General features: G+C 53.6%; 2 protein-coding genes across 2 annotated transcripts in view; both read right to left on the reverse strand.

The window, feature by feature from the left end:
• Positions 1-1,663: 1,663 nt before the first annotated feature.
• RPL13 (ribosomal protein L13) lies at positions 1,664-6,112 on the reverse strand. Its single transcript, XM_084294686.1, has 6 exons — positions 5,975-6,112; positions 5,681-5,796; positions 5,304-5,445; positions 4,006-4,179; positions 2,615-2,671; positions 1,664-1,864 (listed from the first exon to the last, which is right to left on the reverse strand). Exons 2-6 carry the CDS (start codon positions 5,782-5,784, stop codon positions 1,706-1,708), a joined length of 636 nt encoding a protein of 211 aa, XP_084150812.1. The 5' UTR covers positions 5,785-5,796; positions 5,975-6,112; the 3' UTR covers positions 1,664-1,705.
• An 81-nt stretch (positions 6,113-6,193) lies between these two features.
• SPG7 (SPG7 matrix AAA peptidase subunit, paraplegin) overlaps positions 6,194-16,457 on the reverse strand; it is a 31,861-nt gene continuing 21,597 nt past the window's right edge. Inside the window, exons 11-17 of the mRNA XM_084294676.1 lie at positions 16,184-16,286; positions 15,023-15,133; positions 11,541-11,656; positions 9,717-9,873; positions 8,992-9,155; positions 8,504-8,581; positions 6,194-6,868 (exon numbers count right to left, since the gene is read on the reverse strand). Of these exons, the coding sequence (XP_084150802.1) occupies positions 6,659-6,868; positions 8,504-8,581; positions 8,992-9,155; positions 9,717-9,873; positions 11,541-11,656; positions 15,023-15,133; positions 16,184-16,286 (939 nt within the window). The 3' untranslated portion in view covers positions 6,194-6,658. The remainder of the gene's footprint in view (positions 6,869-8,503; positions 8,582-8,991; positions 9,156-9,716; positions 9,874-11,540; positions 11,657-15,022; positions 15,134-16,183; positions 16,287-16,457) is intronic.

Raw genomic sequence — 16,457 nt, forward strand, 5'->3', positions numbered from 1 at the left:
AGCATCCCCCGGCAAAGGGGTGCAGAGCCCCTGCCCTGCCCAGCCGCCCCCCTCACCTGGGTGCTGGTGGCCCAGGAGCCGTGCAGGGCCGGCCGAGGGCTGGCGTGGCTACCGGAGCCGGTGTGCCAGCCGGAGCCGGTGTGCCAGCCGGAGCTGCCGCCGCTGCCACCTCCACACAACTGACTCAAGCTGCAGTTCGGGAGCGGAGCCCTAAGAGGGAGACGAGACTACAATCTCCGTTAACTGCCTCGCTGCCGGCACCGGAGCAGAGCCCGCCTGCGGGCACGGGGGCTCCGTGGTGCCTCGGGGGTCCCCGGTACAGCCGGCCACGCCAGGGCGCACGGCACAGCGCTGGGGGCACCTCCGTCCAGCCCCCCTGCGCCCTACCTGGCACAGCCCTCACTCCACGCACCCCATGGCCCCCTCATCACTCCCCATGGGGTGCCCGAGGCCTGTCCCATCCCCTGTGTGTCCCTGTCCCCCTGTGTCCCCCACTGGAGCTGTCCCTGCCCCAACAGGGGGGTCGTGGCGTGCCCAAGCCCCCAGTGCCGGAGCCCCCATCCCTGGCTGGGGTTGCCCCCACACCCCCCACCCGTCCCTCGAGCACTGCAGCGCTGTCAGCTCGGCTGCGTGAGGGATGATGTAATTAGCCGGCGTTCGGAGGGATTAATTGCAGGGAGGGCTAACGAGCGGGAGGGCACTGCAGGGCCCGGGCTCCGGGAGCTAATCCCCAGCCTGCCTGGCAGAAGTAGGACACCCCCTCCCCGCGCCGTCCCGCTGCAGCACCCCAAGGCCCTGCGCCCGAGCCCTCTGCTGCTGGAGCCCTGAGTTTGTCATCACCCCGTTAATGAATAGGAATGGTTCAATTATCCCGGCACGGGTGCAGCACGGCCCCAGAAGTGCTTAGCCAGCCCGCAGCCAGCGAGCGCTCCCCGGAGCGGGACGGAGCCCACGGCCCCGTGACTGCAGCAGGCGGAGGGGACACGGCTGGCAGAGCCCCCGGGAGCTGCAGGGATGGGGCAGAGCCCCAGCAGCAGGCTGCTCAGGGAGGTCAGCGAGGGATTGCCCTAGAGAAGTGGTTTAAAAAGGTTTTGGGGGTGAGTGCGAGGCGCTGGGGTGAGGCAGGGAGCCGCGGGCAGCTGCAGGGCCGGGTGACAGCGAGCAGGACGGGGCTGGGGCCCGGCTCCACCCAGCGGCCAGCGGCAGCAAGCACAGCCCCACACACCCCAAATGTGGGAGCAGGGACCCCACAGGGACCCCACTTCTGAGCCTCAGCTTCCTCCTGCACACAGCCCCAGGGTTTGACAGCTCGCTGCAAGGGAACACGAACGCGAAGGCCGCAGGGAAAGCTTGGGGCAGGGCCAGGGCTTCCCAGGGAGCGGCCCTGGGCTCGCCCCCCCGGCACAGGCAGCAGCAGGGCAGGGCTGGGGCAGGCTCCAGGCAGGAGCAAGCTCTGGTCCCGTTCCTGACGACAAAACAAATCACCCTCCAGCACAGAGGCTGGGTGCCTCCTTCCCTCGCTGCCAGGAAGCTCGGAGGTTCTGATCAGAGAGGAGCCTGCCCCGGGCCGAGCTCCTCCACGCTGCCCACCACTGGTACCGGCACCAGGAGAAGCTCCAGGGCAGCTCCATGCTGCGTCTGCCCTAAGAAGACACCACACGGCTCCGTTTCTACGTTTTTTATTGGCAGTTCTGCTGAGAACAGTTCATTTCTTCTTCTCCACGTCCTGCTCTGCCGCTTCTTTGGCGCGTTTTGCCCGAATCCCGAAGAGGCGAGCGTTGGCCCGGGCCATGCGCAGGCTGGCGAAGGCCTTGAAGTTCTTCTCCTCCTCGGTGATAACGCGGGCCTTCTCCCGCTTGAAAACCTGGTGGGAGAGAGCCCGGCAGTCAGACCGCACATCAGAGGCTGCCAGAGAAGACGGTATTTAAGGCTTAACGCAATTAATCTCGCTACATTTTTACCACTGGCTCCAGGACGCTGTTAAGAATACAGAATTTGTGCAATCTGCAGGCCCTGCCCTTATCATCACTCCACCAGACACCTCATTTCAACCAGCTCCTAATTTGCCAGCGCACATCAGCAGACGAGCAGCAAATACCAGGGAAAAACAAGCGCAAAACGAAATCTGAGTCAGGTTCGTGGCACGCTATCAACAATCTCACAATTAGCGAGGGTTTTAAAGACAGTGACCTCGCAACCTGCCCGGCCCCGAAAGCCAACACACGCCCCAAACGTGCCGGGGGCACAGGCTCCCTCGAAGACAGCAGGGCACAAGCAGCCCCCTGCCAGGAGGGCAGTGCTGAGCACAAGCTCGTTGCACGTCCTCAAGGCGTGGTTCTGACCCTGTCCCCACAGAGCGCTGCCATTTGGGGGCTAACGAGCAAGTTCTGGGCTTGGTGCCCTGAGCTCTCCTCTACACAGCTCACACCTAAGGACTTCTCTCAGTTGATTAAAAAATAAACAAGGGCAGAGCTGGACCTGCTGGGTTTTTGTTTGTGCATCCAGGAGGGGAAGTGTCTGAAGCCAGCAACCCGTAACTATGACAAGAATCCTCCCCCCTAAATCCCAGCATGAATTCCCTCACACAAAGAACACGATTTAGGGCTTCACTTACGTTCCTAATTGGCATAACTGGTCCAGACAGCTGAGTCGCCATCTTGAGTTCCTCAGCCTGCATAACAAGAGAGGGAAAAAACATCATTTAGAACCGGGTACGTACGCTTCCCAGCCTGGTGCCTGCATCCAAAACATGTTTTTAACATGAGCTCCCAGCCCAAACACGCTGATGACGACTCTGACTGCAGGCTTAGCAGCGATGGTAGCGAGTTCAGCACTTCACCCGTGCAGCTGCAGGAGCTCTTGGCACCCACACGCCGCACCGGTGAGCTCTGCCTGGCTACCAGGGAGGCTGGATCCGGCCAGCAGAGCTGTGGCCTCTCAGAGCTCTGCCAGCTGGAAAAAAAGGTGAGGTCCACTGAGCCATTTTTAGTTTGGCTGCTCAGCGTGTTCTTCAGCAGTTCCTTCCACAGCTAACTGCAGCTCCTTGTGCAGCTACTGCATCAACAACGATCATTAAACTTTATTTCAGATAGCTGATTGAACTAATTTGAAACATGATTCCAGACACAACTACCTTTACGTTCTGGGATTGGAAACAGGCTGCAGTGGACAACCTGAAAGCTGGGCTGAATTTAGAAAGCTCCCAGTCTGTGCTGCTAGCCAGTTTACAGCTGGAACAGACTGGGTTTGGCAGTCTGTGTGCTACTCACAGCACCTTGGAAAAATCCACTTTATTCAGATGCATCCAAGATTCAGAAAGTTTCAATCTCATGATCCTCACGTCCACACCTTTGCCAGTCCACAAGCCAAGGTGGAGAGCAGCACCCTCCTGACTTAAAAACCGTGAAGCTGACACGTTCAGCAGAACTTGTGCTCAACCAGGCAGTGAAAGATGCCAGAGACACTCCTGTCTCTTCTGAAAGCTGCCTGAGCACGGCCCAGCTCAGCAAGCAGCACCATGGCTAAGCAGCTCGGGGCTCACAGGCTCTCCCAGAGACTGAAGGCAGCTTGAGCATGGCATCGTGTTTCACTGCCTGCACCTCCCCACGGGAAGCATGTATTTTTCATGCGCAGAGCCAAGACCAGACGGGAAAAGCCAACTCCCCTTTGGATCTCAGTGAGATTCTTCCGAAAAAGTGTTGTTTTTAAACGTCAGCAGCAACACCCTTCTCGAGACTTCCACCACCACCACTCCTTTCCCTGAACTACTCTGCGGTGCAGAGCACACCCTCGCCTTCCCGGTGCCATCAGGAGAGGCGCTGCAGGCGGTGACAGGTGAGCCTCAGGCTGAAATTGGGCCAGCTGCAGCGGAACAGCCAGCCCCAGCCCCAGCCCCAGCCCCCCCCCCACCAGCGGCTGTGCTCCAGCCTCCAGAGCACCAGGAGGGAGGACTGACAACCAAACCCCCGCTGAAGTCACCACAAACAGACCGTGCCAAGTACTTACAGAGCTGTCTCCTTTCTTGGGCGCAGAGGGCTTCCTCGGGAAGAGGATGAGCTTGGAGCGGTACTCCTTCAGCCTCTGCACGTTGGCCTGCAGCGACTCCGTGGACTTGTTCCGCCGCCTGGGATCCACCGAGATTCCGATGGTCCGGGCAAACCTTTTGTTAATGCCGGCCAGCTGCAGAGAGACACAGCGTGCAGTGCCAGCGTGTGACAACGTGTGACAACACCGCACTGCCACCAGCCTCGTCACCTGTCTGGAGCCCCCACCGGCACTGGGGTCTGGCCAGAGGGATCAGTGGTGCCACCATTTAGACTCTGAGAGGTGCTGGACAAATTTATGGAGCCAGCACCTGGGAACTGGTTTGCTGAACAGTGACAGCTCCACTCAAGAAATACTTTCGGTAACACCCTTAAGCAATAACCTCAATTTCTGTTTAAAAGCAAACATCTGCGTATCAATTTACATCCCAATATTATCTGAAAATTAAAGAAAAACAAAGTAATGAAGCATTTGGCATTCAGAAGTGCAGCTTAACAGCTTCAGTGCACTGATTTCACTGTTATAAATGCTTTAATTAAACACTAAACAACACGCGAGAGGCTGGGGATGCTGCCAGCAGTCACTAACATTTACTCCTGCTGTGTGGGACCAGGCTCGTGGGGCTTTCTGCAGCCCACCTCCCTCTCGGCTCCCGGCCAGCAGCTCATCAGCTGAGAGCCACCTGGGAGGATGATGCAGGACCTTCTCCTGCAGCAAGGCGAGGGAGCTGGCAGCTTCCCCCAGTCCTTGTGGTGACCGCAACCAACCCGTTCCACAGCACAAACAGGTTTGCACCAGCTGCATCTTGCAGGGTCTGCAGTAATGTGTTTTACAAACAAAGAGCCATTTAACAACAAAACCTGCCAGTCCTTTTACTTAAATTGAGTTCAGGAGACTCAATTCACGCTCTACCAGAACGTGATTTTAATGTTTTAAGTGATAGTCTGACCAGGCACACCAGTATTTACTCCTCAAATTAACATATTGCTCTGTCGTGTTACTGCTTCCCCATGCCACAATTACAAAAAAAAAAAAAAAAGAAAAAAAAAAAGGAAAAAATACACTAACGTTTTGTGTGCTTCTCCAGTGACAGCAGCAGCCTGTCCCTGGCTACGTGCTGGCTCAGCCAGTGCAAGCAGACGCTGACACTTCCATACACCACAGCCATTCGTGAGTAAATTTTACACAAAATAACAGGACAACAGAGCCCAAACCCAAGAGCTGGCCTTCCCGAGCCGGGACAGCTCCTCCGTACTTACCTTCAGCTCCTCTAGGCTGAAACCTCTGCCGGCACGGACTTTTTTGTGATACCTGATGGTCGGACACCTCACGATGGGCCGGACGGGCCCAGCCACGGGCCGAGGCGCAATTCGGCGAGCCTTTGCCTGGCGAGCCTTCCTCCTGGAGCGGGGGGCAGCGAGCTGTCACTGACAGAGCCCTCCAGCCACCCCCGGGGCTCCTAAACCGCAACCCCCGACCCAGGGGGATCCCCGAACCCCCCCCCAAGGCGGCTCCAGCGGTCATCAGTCAGACAGGGTTGAGCTTTCATCACGGCGCTACAGCGATTCCGGATGTTCCACATCATTTGACCGCAGCCGGAGCCAGCCCCGCTCCTCTCCCCTCGCTCCCCGCTCACCTGCGGATCTTGCGGGCGGGTTGGTTGAACCAGGTGGCGACGCGGCGCTGCCAGTCCTTGTGGAAGTGCGGCTTCAGGATCATGCCATTGCGGCTGGGCGCCATGGCGGCTGCGGCCTGCGGACACGGACAGGGCTGGGCTGGGATCCCGCGCCATCGACCGACCCAAAACCCCTCCGCGGCGTCCCTCGGGTCCTGCCCCGCTCCCCCGCCTCGCCCCGAGCGCCGCCCGGCGCCGCCCCGGCCGGATGGCGGCGGATGGAGCCCGATGGAGCCCCGCGGAGCCGCCACTCACCTCCCGCCTGCGAAGATGGCCGACCGGAAAAGGGAAAGGCGGCCGCGGCGCGCGCCGGAAGTGCAGAGGCGGCTCCGGGAAGATGGCGGCGCCGGAAAGGGCTCAGGGCGGCTTCAGCGTGCCCGCACTCAAGATGGCGGCGCCTTAAAGGGCCCCGCACCCCCTGCTGATAGGTACCTGCAGGACACAGCCACCCCTCCACACATGGCACAAACGACAGCACGTTCAAGATTTTATTCTGGTGCAGTCTGGTTTTCAGCTTTTAGTTCATGTCCAGCAGCAAAGACACTCACAGGTTACGGTGGAGTCGCGTAACGGCAGCGCTGCACCCAGCACCCCACACACAGCACAGCCAGAGGTGGCTGAGGAGCACCCCACAGCACATCTCATCCCGAAGAACGTGCACACAACAGCCCCGTGTAGGAGAAATCCTTCCAGCAGATGAGACTTACCCAACTGCTAACCACTACTGCCCTGCTGAGAAGCAATTTCCAAGCCCTAAGGAGTTCTCCTTCCCGCAGGGAAAAGCTTGTTGCAAGAGGCAGCGGAGCCATCCCTTCGTTTTTGGGGAATGGCATCACAGAGGTTCCCTGCTCGGTATCTTTGATTCCGGAGCTGAAGAGGGACAGGGTCTGCATTCAAAAGAAACCTCTGGAGTCCTCCCATTGCACACAGAGAGGGGCTTCACACTGGTCTCAGGCGTGGTTCTTCCTCCTCCTCGTGGTTTGGTGGCTGCTGGGGCATTTCTTCGTCTCTCGTGTCCTGCTTGTCTCTCTCTGCTTGAAGCCAGCTCTGAGGAGCTATCATTTTCTTTGGCCCGTAGGGCGGGGGCCCAATCAAAGCTTCGATGTCGTCGTAATTTATCACTTCTTTCTCCAGGAGGGCATTGGACAGCTAGAAAGAATAAACAAGGCATAATGAGGCACAGGGGTTTGAAAACAGCCCCTCTGAACCGATCTGACCTCTCCCTGCCAGCTCAACTCGGACCTCCACATCTGGACTCAGCACGTGCTGGAGCCCACGAGGAACGGGGCCCCAGGCAGCACGCTGCAGCCGGCGGGACCCCAGCGCCCGCTGAGCCAGTACAAAGCTCCCCGGGCAGCCGGCACCTTCTGCAAGCGTGATTTTGGCCAGAAACATCAAATATGACTGGAGGCAATAAAGCTTGCGTTAGGAAGTGATTCGGCAAGGCAGAACCCCGGGGACAGTGGGGAAGTGCCCTTACTGCCGCTGTCACAGTGCCCGGGGCCCTGCCTGAGGAGGCAGAGAGGCAGCAGCTGAGGCTGGAGCCAGAGCCAGAGCCCTCCTATGTGCACAGACCGTGTCACACACAGCACAGCTGCCCCTGCAGGCTGGGGGTCACCAGGAAGGTCCTCCCTGGGAACGTCAGCTCCCCAGCCCCTCTGTGAGCAGCAGCAGCGGGTGGCTGTCCCCACGAACCGCTCCGTTCTGCTGACGAGAGGCGACGCAGCGGCCTGGCAAACGGGACGCTCTGTAGGCACTTTGGCTTGACTTGAAAAGCTTTCTCTCTGCTGACCCTCTAGCAAACATCTAAACATCTGATTGCTGTGAAATGAAAGTATCGGAACGGAGGAGCCCTGCGGAGAGGAGAGCCCCCGACAACGCCCGCTCTCAGAGCACTGCTGGGGCACGGTCCCGGGGACAGAGCGGGGAGCAGCAGGGTGTCCGAGCGAGTTCTGGCCACCTTACCACGCACAGGAGGCTTGCTGCTGGGCAGAGGGAAGCATTTTGGGTTTTGTTGTTGTTTAAAAAGATTTAAGGATTGTTTCATTTGCAAAACATGCGACATTAGGTTGTTCTCCTGGCTAGTTTGCATGTTACGGACCAGGAGCCTGAAGGGAAGGTCAAGGAGGGACACGGGGTGCTGCAAGCACCAAGGGATGGGGGCAGAGGTCCTGGCAGTGAGGGGGGGCTGGCTAGGGGCTCCCAGGACACAAATTAGAGGAGGCAGAGCTCTGCCTCTGCAACAAGTTCTCCTTGATATATCAGGTATGAAGCAGGTAACTGGTGCAAGCTGCCTGGAGTCACCAGTCAGCCTGTGACAGGTCCCGTGTCCTTTCACCACCCTCAGAAACCGTTCACCCAATTCTTTTATGCCTACAGAGCCTGTAAGGACGAGCTGCTCTCGCCTTCACAGGCTTCACAAGAATGGTCGCTGCTTTCCAGGAAGCTGTATTTCCTAGAGGCTAGCACAGAAGTACAGGTGAGGGAGCCAAGTTTGGGGTTTGATTGCTCCCATCCAGCACAGAGCACTCCTCCCCTCCCCTGCAAATACCAGCTGGTGTCAGGAGGTGAACTACTCACTGCTGGAGGAGGCACACATCCTCCCTGTGCCTGCTTCTAATCTAGGGGATATGCAGTGAACAGCCTCTGATTCCCAGCACATTAATATCTCCACTACCAGATATTCTAGGGCCACAGAGACGCTGCAGCAACCAAGCTGCAGAGCACAGAAAGTATCAAGGTCAAAAGCAACAGTGAAAGAAACCTCAGACAGCTCCAACTTACTGTCTGCAGCTTATCCCGGTTGTCCAGCAGGAGTTTTTCTGTGCGTCTGTAAGCCTGAGCCACCAGCACTTTTGCTTCCTAGAAGACAGTAACAAGAAGAGACTTGCAGTGCAAGTGGCAACACACAACATGTGGACAAACAAGAGAGCACCTAGAGAAAGGATGTGCAAACCGAGCAGGCAGAAAGCAGCTACCACTAACAGAAAATACAGATAAGCCTTTTGAAAAAAGCCACAAGAGTGCTTCTGATAAGAAACAGTAAACTTTTGTGCTAGCAAATCTCTCAAAGAGAGTCCCTGCTGATGGCAAATAAGTCTAAGGAAGCCACCCAGTAGCAAAAGACACAGCTCAGTACAAAGCCCAAGGAAGCACAGCTAGAGTGCTTCGGAACCAGAGCTTGTTTGGTTTTCAGCTATTTGACTTGCATTTTTCAGCGAGCTGCAGACAGTAAAGAACAAACAGGAAGGTGTGCTCAGGGGCAGCCTTACGTGGTCCATCATTTGCTGAAGTCCCTGGCTGAAAGGGCGCCGACCAATTCCAGGGGCACTCTCCACATCTGGGAAGGAGAGCTGCCCGATGCTGGGCACCATCCCGTACTGCTTCACCATGGAGTAGGCGATCTTGGTCACCTTCTTCAGGTCATCCTGGGCTCCTGCATGAAAGAGACGTGATATTTTCCAGCTCTGAGTGGAGCGCAGGAGAAGCAGGTCCTACACAAGCACACATTTGACTAGTCGAGGGACTAGAGGACCTGCAGGAACCCAGGCAGGTGATCACTGGCTGCTGATGGACCTTTCCTCCTGTACTGCAAGACCCGTGCATGACCCTGAATAAACACACTGGTAGCTAAAGTGTATGGATTGCTCAGCAGCCACTGCCTTCTCTTACCACATTTGCCTATAACTAGCTGGAACTAAGTGGAAGCAAGGCACAGAAGGTCCAGGCTCTTCCACCGGCCAAGAGTCTCGCTGGGTAATTGCACCCGTGGCCTTAGGCTTTGGGACAAAGTCTAAGACAACACAGTTGCATCCCACAATGAGACCTTCATTCTTACAAAAACAACTCGAAGATCAAAACAAGTAATTTGGCATTTCCCTTTCCCACTGTCCAGAGTGGGAAAATTCTAAGATCACTCTCGGACAGAGCAACAAGTACAGAAGTTCAGACTATTTACACCATTTCCACTTGCCTGCAGCAGGGTCTGACTCCTCACCTGTAGTGACTTTGTTAAAGGTGATGGCCTCGGACACTCTCCCGCCCAGAGCCATGCACATCCTCTCCAGCAGCTGCTCCTTGGTGAAGAGATACTGCTCTCTTGGAAGGATCTGAGCGAATCCAAGTGCTGCGTTTGTTCGAGGGGCTATGGAAACCTGCAACACAGGGCAGCTCCGTCAGGGCAGAAAACAAAAAGAACCAACTCTAACAACAGAGAGAAGAAAGGAAGGGCCTGCACTCCCAGTGAGATCTGTTGAAAGCGATGGTGCAGGCTGACCTACAGACACACAGCTGAAACTGCAGTATGTTGCCATTCCCATACCGAAGCCTCTGCAGCTGCAGACATGCACTTTCTGCCATTCCAGGTCAAAAAATAAAAAGGAAGCTGTCCTTAACAGCAAGTAAATTAAATTCTAGGAGTTCAGAGCACCTCTGAAGCATATAAGCCAACCAGAGCTTGCTTTACCATGTTCCAGAATCATCAGGACTACCTGGAGAAACACAGGATGTCTTCAGAAAAATAAGAGCCATTTCCCCCATCCAGCCACATCTCATTGAGAGTAATTAACAACAGTTCAGCTTATACAATAGGTCATTCAGAGTGAATTTGCTGCTGGTGGCAGGCCAAGAAGCTGTCATCCTTGTCATTCCCACCCCTCCACCTCTCCCCTGCGTCAAGGCTCTTTGAGGAGACGTGCGTGGGACAGAAGGCACCCCGGGGTGCAAAGGGAGGCCCTTCCCTACAGAGAAGGGCTTCGGGCACACCAAATCTCAAGCGTGCCGATCTGAAAAACACATCTCTTCCCATCAGTATCAGAGCAGCTCCTGCAATGGCCTGACTGGTAGCTGCAACGTGCTGGCAGGGAAAGAGACTGTGCAGGCACGCACACAGCGCAGCGCTGTGCCTGGAGGAGGCGCACGAGCTGAGCAGCAGCAGCAGGACGCTCACTTGCTCCAAATGTGCCCAGCACCAGGGTGGCCAGCAGGCACACTGGGAGTGCTTTACAGTTGGCTTGTGAAGGCAAGATTTTTCCTGTGGCTGGTTAAGCTTTGCACCACCACTGTCATGACTGGAGCCCGATAACAGACTTCTTGACAGCGTATCTTGAGAGCAAAGACAGGTCTCTGCTCTCGTGAGCCCCCACCTGTGGTACTGCACTCAGCTCTGGGGACCCCAGCACAAGAAGGCCATGGATGTATTAGAACAAGTCCAGAGGAGGTCCACAAAGATAATCAAGGGGCTAGAGCACATCTCCTACAAAGACAGGCTGAGGGAGTTGGGGTTGTTCAGCCTGGAGAAGCAAAGGCTCCAGGGAGACCTTACAGTGGCCTTCCAGTACCTACAGGGGGCTACAGGAAAGCTGGGGAGGGACTTTGTGTCAGGGGTGCAGTGACAGGACACAGGGCTTTAAACAAAAAGAGGATAGGCTTAGATTAGATAAACAGAGGAAATTCTTCACTCAGAGGGTGGTGAGGCACTGGCACAGGCTGCCCAGAGAAGCTGTGGATGCCCCATCCCTGGAATCATTTAAGGCCAGGCTGGGTGCTTCGGGCAGCCTGATCTAGTGGGAGGTGTCCCTGCCCATGGCAGGGGGGTTGAAATTGGGTAATCTTTAAGATCCCTTCCAACCCAAACCCTTCTGTGATTCTGTGCTGTTTGTGTTGCTGCAGCATTCACAGCTCCAAGCTCATGGAAACCAGGGTAACGTAGCAGAATCTAACACAAGCGCTGCAAAACAATCAACACGTCTTGGACAGAGGATCCCAAAGGATTCTCTTCCCACCCAGCACTGAACTCCACAACAGCCAGCGGTGGGGTTACCTTCATCACTGCCTCCGTGTGCTCCAGCAGCCAGCCAACCAACGCGTGCCCTGATTCATGGAACGCCACAACCTTCCTCTCCTCTGGTGACAAGATCTTGCTTCTTTTGGCAGTGCCTATCGGAACACAGACGAGATAAGACAATAAAGTGGCAGTAAATGTAACCAACAGGCATCACCTTGTAAAGAGCAGCACACGAGCTAGAGCAGTCTGTGGCTGCACTGCCAGCAAAGTTGCCATTGCACTCCGTTTTGGGAGAGGCAGTAAAACACCCTCCAGTTACACGCTGTGCAAGAGGTGCTCTCTGTCCCTGCAGTTGAAGGCAACCCATGCTTGGCACAGACTTTTTCCCCTTACAACAGACGTAATCATCACACAAATAATTTAATGCTCAATGAAATCACAGCTCTAGAACGCAAGGCTCTGTTCTGTTCCCAGCTCTGCCAAAGGTACGCTACATCTCTGCCGAGGGACAGAGCTGCAACAAGGCAGTACTATTTCAAAATAAAGGAAAAATCTAACCCCCAAAAAACCCACCACCAAAAAAAAAGTCTGTCTGGAAGAGCATATTTAGTCTGCTGTAAGATCTTTCAGTCCCTTAGGGAACTGAGGGACACGAGGGAACCGAGATGTTCCATTATATGTAGCAGAGAGGTCCCAGCTGAGATTCCTGTGCATCAGAAGTCTTCAAGTCAGAAAAGAAAACCACAAATATCTACCCAAAATCTTTCTCCAGACCCAAGGAATCTCTGATTACACATGGCATGCTCCGTATGAGCTTATTCCCAGGCTCCTGAGAACGAGCAAATTAAGCCATAACTCACATTTAATACTTTCTCCAGAAAGGTGATTTTTGAAAGTGTCTATTTTCCAACCCAATAGTCCGTAACACAGAATAAGTCCAATTAGGATTTCAAAAAATGCTGAATGGGAGTAAAGCTTCCAGCACGCAGAAAATACGTTAACTACAGAACACACTGCACACCGAGCACTCATTACTGCCCCGCGTATCGAGCGCAAGGAGGTACCAGTGCTTTAAAGTGGATGTTTCTGCACAGTGCCAGCAGCAACAGGGGGTAGAGCAGGCACAGTCAAGAGCAGCATTATACCAAGGTTGCCTGATGCCTTGGAAAACAACATTCTATTAACATTAATTTTTAAACAAAGTCAAGAGCTTTATTAAACAAGGAAACAGCAAAATGAGCGTGGCAGATCTTGTAAAATTACTGCTCGGGGATGCTGGAAAGCACTGTGCCCTGCAAGGCATGATGGTGATGGAACAGCAGATTAATTGCAACAGCCTTCATTTTCGTTAGTCAGTCCCTTACCTCGCCTTCAGCAGTGTGTGTGCATTCCCTGTATGGATCTTTCTATAGAAAGACGCATGTATGTGCTATATATAATCTATTTAATTTTTTTTTATACTCTGGAAGCATCCCTCTGCCAGCCCACCAAGAAGGGAGGGACTGTGCTCTTCACAATAGCACACAGTGTGCCCACAGCGATTGTTTCTTCCCCTACAGAAAGCAAGCTCCAGGCTCCAGGAGAGTTCTCTGAAGGCCTGCACTTATCACATTTACGAGAGAAATAAGCCAGGAAGCAACTCGGGTGCATCTCCGCTGGTCTTACACTGCGTACACAAACCCCACCAGAGCACAGGCTCCGCTCCATCTTCCACAGACAGTTCCAAAGACAGCCCCTAACTGCCCCTGTGTGCTCAGCAGGTTTCCTCCATCGCTCCCAGGAGACATGACTTACTGCCTACTTTCTGTTCCCAAACTGAAAACACAATGGAGACTACCACAGAGAAGAGTTCTTACTCCTCCCTCACTGCAACACAAAGCTGTAAGGCTGACAGGGCCTCTGGACTTGCAAAGTTCTCTTTTGATTCCGCACCACCCTTATTAAAACCAGCAGCCTATAATGGAAAGCACAGTAATATCTTGTTTTCTTCAAGAAAAGCTTTTATAGCAACTGAAATACCCTCTGAATTGTGAAACTCAGAAGCATTCCTATTACATGGCAAGGGTACATTTAATATAAGGGCCTGGAGGGGTGTTTAGGGTGTCCTACAAAAAATAGCCAAGTCCTGCTAATATGAAAAAAATCCGATTAAGCAACAAAAAGATGTTATTGCCTCTCAAATGCCACAAAGCCTCAGTGAAGCGAGCCTGCCTGTCAGCAGTGAAACTGCTGAAGCCCATGCCCTCTAACATCCACCACATTAAAACAAGATATCCCTTCTGCTACACGGCCCTGTGGTCTTCCTTGCTTCTTGCCCTGTCTTCCATGTCTGGGGAACTAAGGCTATGGTGGAATTCAGAGTGAAAAGTTAAGGGAATCCCTCTGAGTTCAGTGCTTTCTCTACTGCAGATGTGAAAGTAAAGCACCTATTTGCTACAGCTGATTAGGATTTCTGCACTGCAGCTAGAGCCGTCTCACTGTCCACTCCTGGGAGCTGCTGAGCACAGTTTGGGCTTCGTGGAAACGGGGTCACAGGCACCCAAAGCACTCCAGAAGTCGTTTTTAAGAGGCAGGTGAAACTGTCAGGAATTCTCAAAAAATCTTCTCTTAGATGAGGAATTATTTAGGCATTTTCTGATTTAAAAAAACAAATAGTGAAAACCTAATTTCTATATTAGGAAATAACTGACCCAGTACAAACATCCTGTTTCACACGCTCTACTAAGAAGAGCACAGAACGCCTCTCCGTTTGCCCAGGCTCACCCGCCAGTAATGCTGCTGCAGCCTGGAAGCAGTTAAGTGTCAGATTATGAAAACCAAAGCTTGCCTAGAGGGCACTTCAGATCAAAACCGACCAGATTCAAATCCCTCAGGTGAAGTCAAGCGTTCTGGGAACTCTTTTCCCCCCCTCCCTCTAATATACTGCTACAGGGTAATCTCCAGAGGTTCCTCTGCTGGCACTTGCACAAGTGACAGGGAAAGGCTGACAGGATGTTCTCAGAGGGAGAACAGTACTCTACTGTCTTTCAGTTTTTTCTGCCAATTCATCAAAGCCTGGGCTTTGAGGCCAAAAAGAAAAATCTCTAATTTCTTCCTGTTGCTGTTGAGGATGGGGTAGCCCGTTTGCTTTTGCTATTCATGTTGATGTAGCAGGTGTCCAGAGCAGCAACAAAAACCCAGAGATACTTCCACTTTATTTATTCTAATGAAAAAACAAACCAACCACCAACCATCCAGCTTTGAATTCCCTTCTTTACTATTTTGCTACTGGTCATTTGCCCTGAGCTACTGGCTCAGGTTGCCTGCAGAGTCAGAAAAACAGGTCCATTTAGGGGCTCATTCATAAAATCTTTCTCCAGCTATGGCATTCAAGATTTTCCAGACAGCTCTCTCTACAAGAGGAACCAGTTAAGACCCAATTGTCTTCCTGGAACATAACGCAATCACCTGATCCTTCTTTCCCTCCAGGAGCTGACACAGATTAGCGAGACAACAGCGGAAACGGCCGGGTCACTTACCTGCAATCACTCTTTCCACGGCATACTCGAAGTTGGAAGTATCGATGGATTTGTGACCTTCTCTAGCAGCATGAAGAGCAGCTTCATTGCATATATTTGCTATGTCAGCTCCTGTAGCAAAGAGTTTACAAGAATTATGTTGTGTTTTATGTGACCGGCACATTTTAGGGGACAAAAAAGGCAGGAACAGATCTAGAGAGGGACCTAAGGAAGTCAAATAGCTGCACTGCAAGCTCCTCTTTGTTCCTTGGGAACAGAGAGCAAACCTAATCCATGGTGTTTATGTTGGACTTGAACAATACAACTGCCTTGGCAGTGAACGCCGCGTTGCCACACAGAGGACAGAGTTCAGCAATCAATTAACAGGCTGAAGCCAAGGCTGGCTCTCAACAACAGGGGAGTGGCGTGGGCAGCCTGGATTGGCATGGGCCGCCGCGCTGTTCATGCAGCAACCGCACAAACCTCTGTGCAGAAGAGAAAGAACATCTGTTCTGAGTTTGTGTGGGTGGGTGATGGTGGTGGGGGGCTGCCGAAAGAAGTCACGAAGAGGCACTGTGCTGGGGCCTGTTAGAGGGGAAACCCAGAAAGGATATTCCAGGAACTCCACATAAACAGGAACTCTGGAGCCCCTTGCTCAGCACTGTTTCAAAATCCCAGGGACCTACCCTGGAAACAGGCTCAGTGCAGGAGCCAGAGCTGTCCAATTTCTACCCTGACCGACGAAGGAACTGCTATTCATTCCTCCCATCATTTTCCTGCTAACACGTATCAACTTAAGAGTCTTTCCACATCTCAGCGTGAAGCGCAACACCTCATCCTTGACACCAGCTTTGGAGCAGAGAATGAACAGCGGTTCCTCCCCTTCGGAATCAGGATTCAGGCCCTGTAAAAGTGTGCTTTCCTCCAACCTCCACACCCTGCCAGAAACTTCAGAAGATTGAAAATAGCCACAAACAATTGCTCATTGCAACTCCATTCACCAGGGAGCTGGTTAGGTTCCCACTATTTCAGTGGGGAAGATTTGAAGGGTAAGAAAAAAAAAAAAAGCCTTTTGGACCAAAATACCCTCTTTAAACTAAGCAACTGAGAAGCTTCAGGTTGAACAATGGAATTAGCAAGGAGGGAGGCAGAACAGCCCCACAGGGACACAGCATGTCATACCGCTGAAGCCTGGAGTCAGTTCTGCAAGGTGCTGCGAGTAGAAGCTGGCATCTTGGATCAGTTTGAGGCCCTTCAGGTGCTGCTCAAAGATCTCTCTTCTCTCCTGCGAAGAACACGGAGCACTCACACGACAGCGAACACCCGAGCCCAGCAGACCTTTGCGACATGGCAGCTTGCCTGCTCTCCATCCCAGGGAGCAGAGGAGGAGCCAGACCTCTGGCAGCGGGGACAGGAGCACTGCCACCAGAGGGCAGGGCTGTCCTTACAGCACTTC

The sequence above is a fragment of the Netta rufina genome (assembly GCF_964035555.1).
Source record: "Netta rufina genome assembly, chromosome: 13".
NCBI classification, from domain to species: Eukaryota; Metazoa; Chordata; class Aves; order Anseriformes; family Anatidae; genus Netta; species Netta rufina.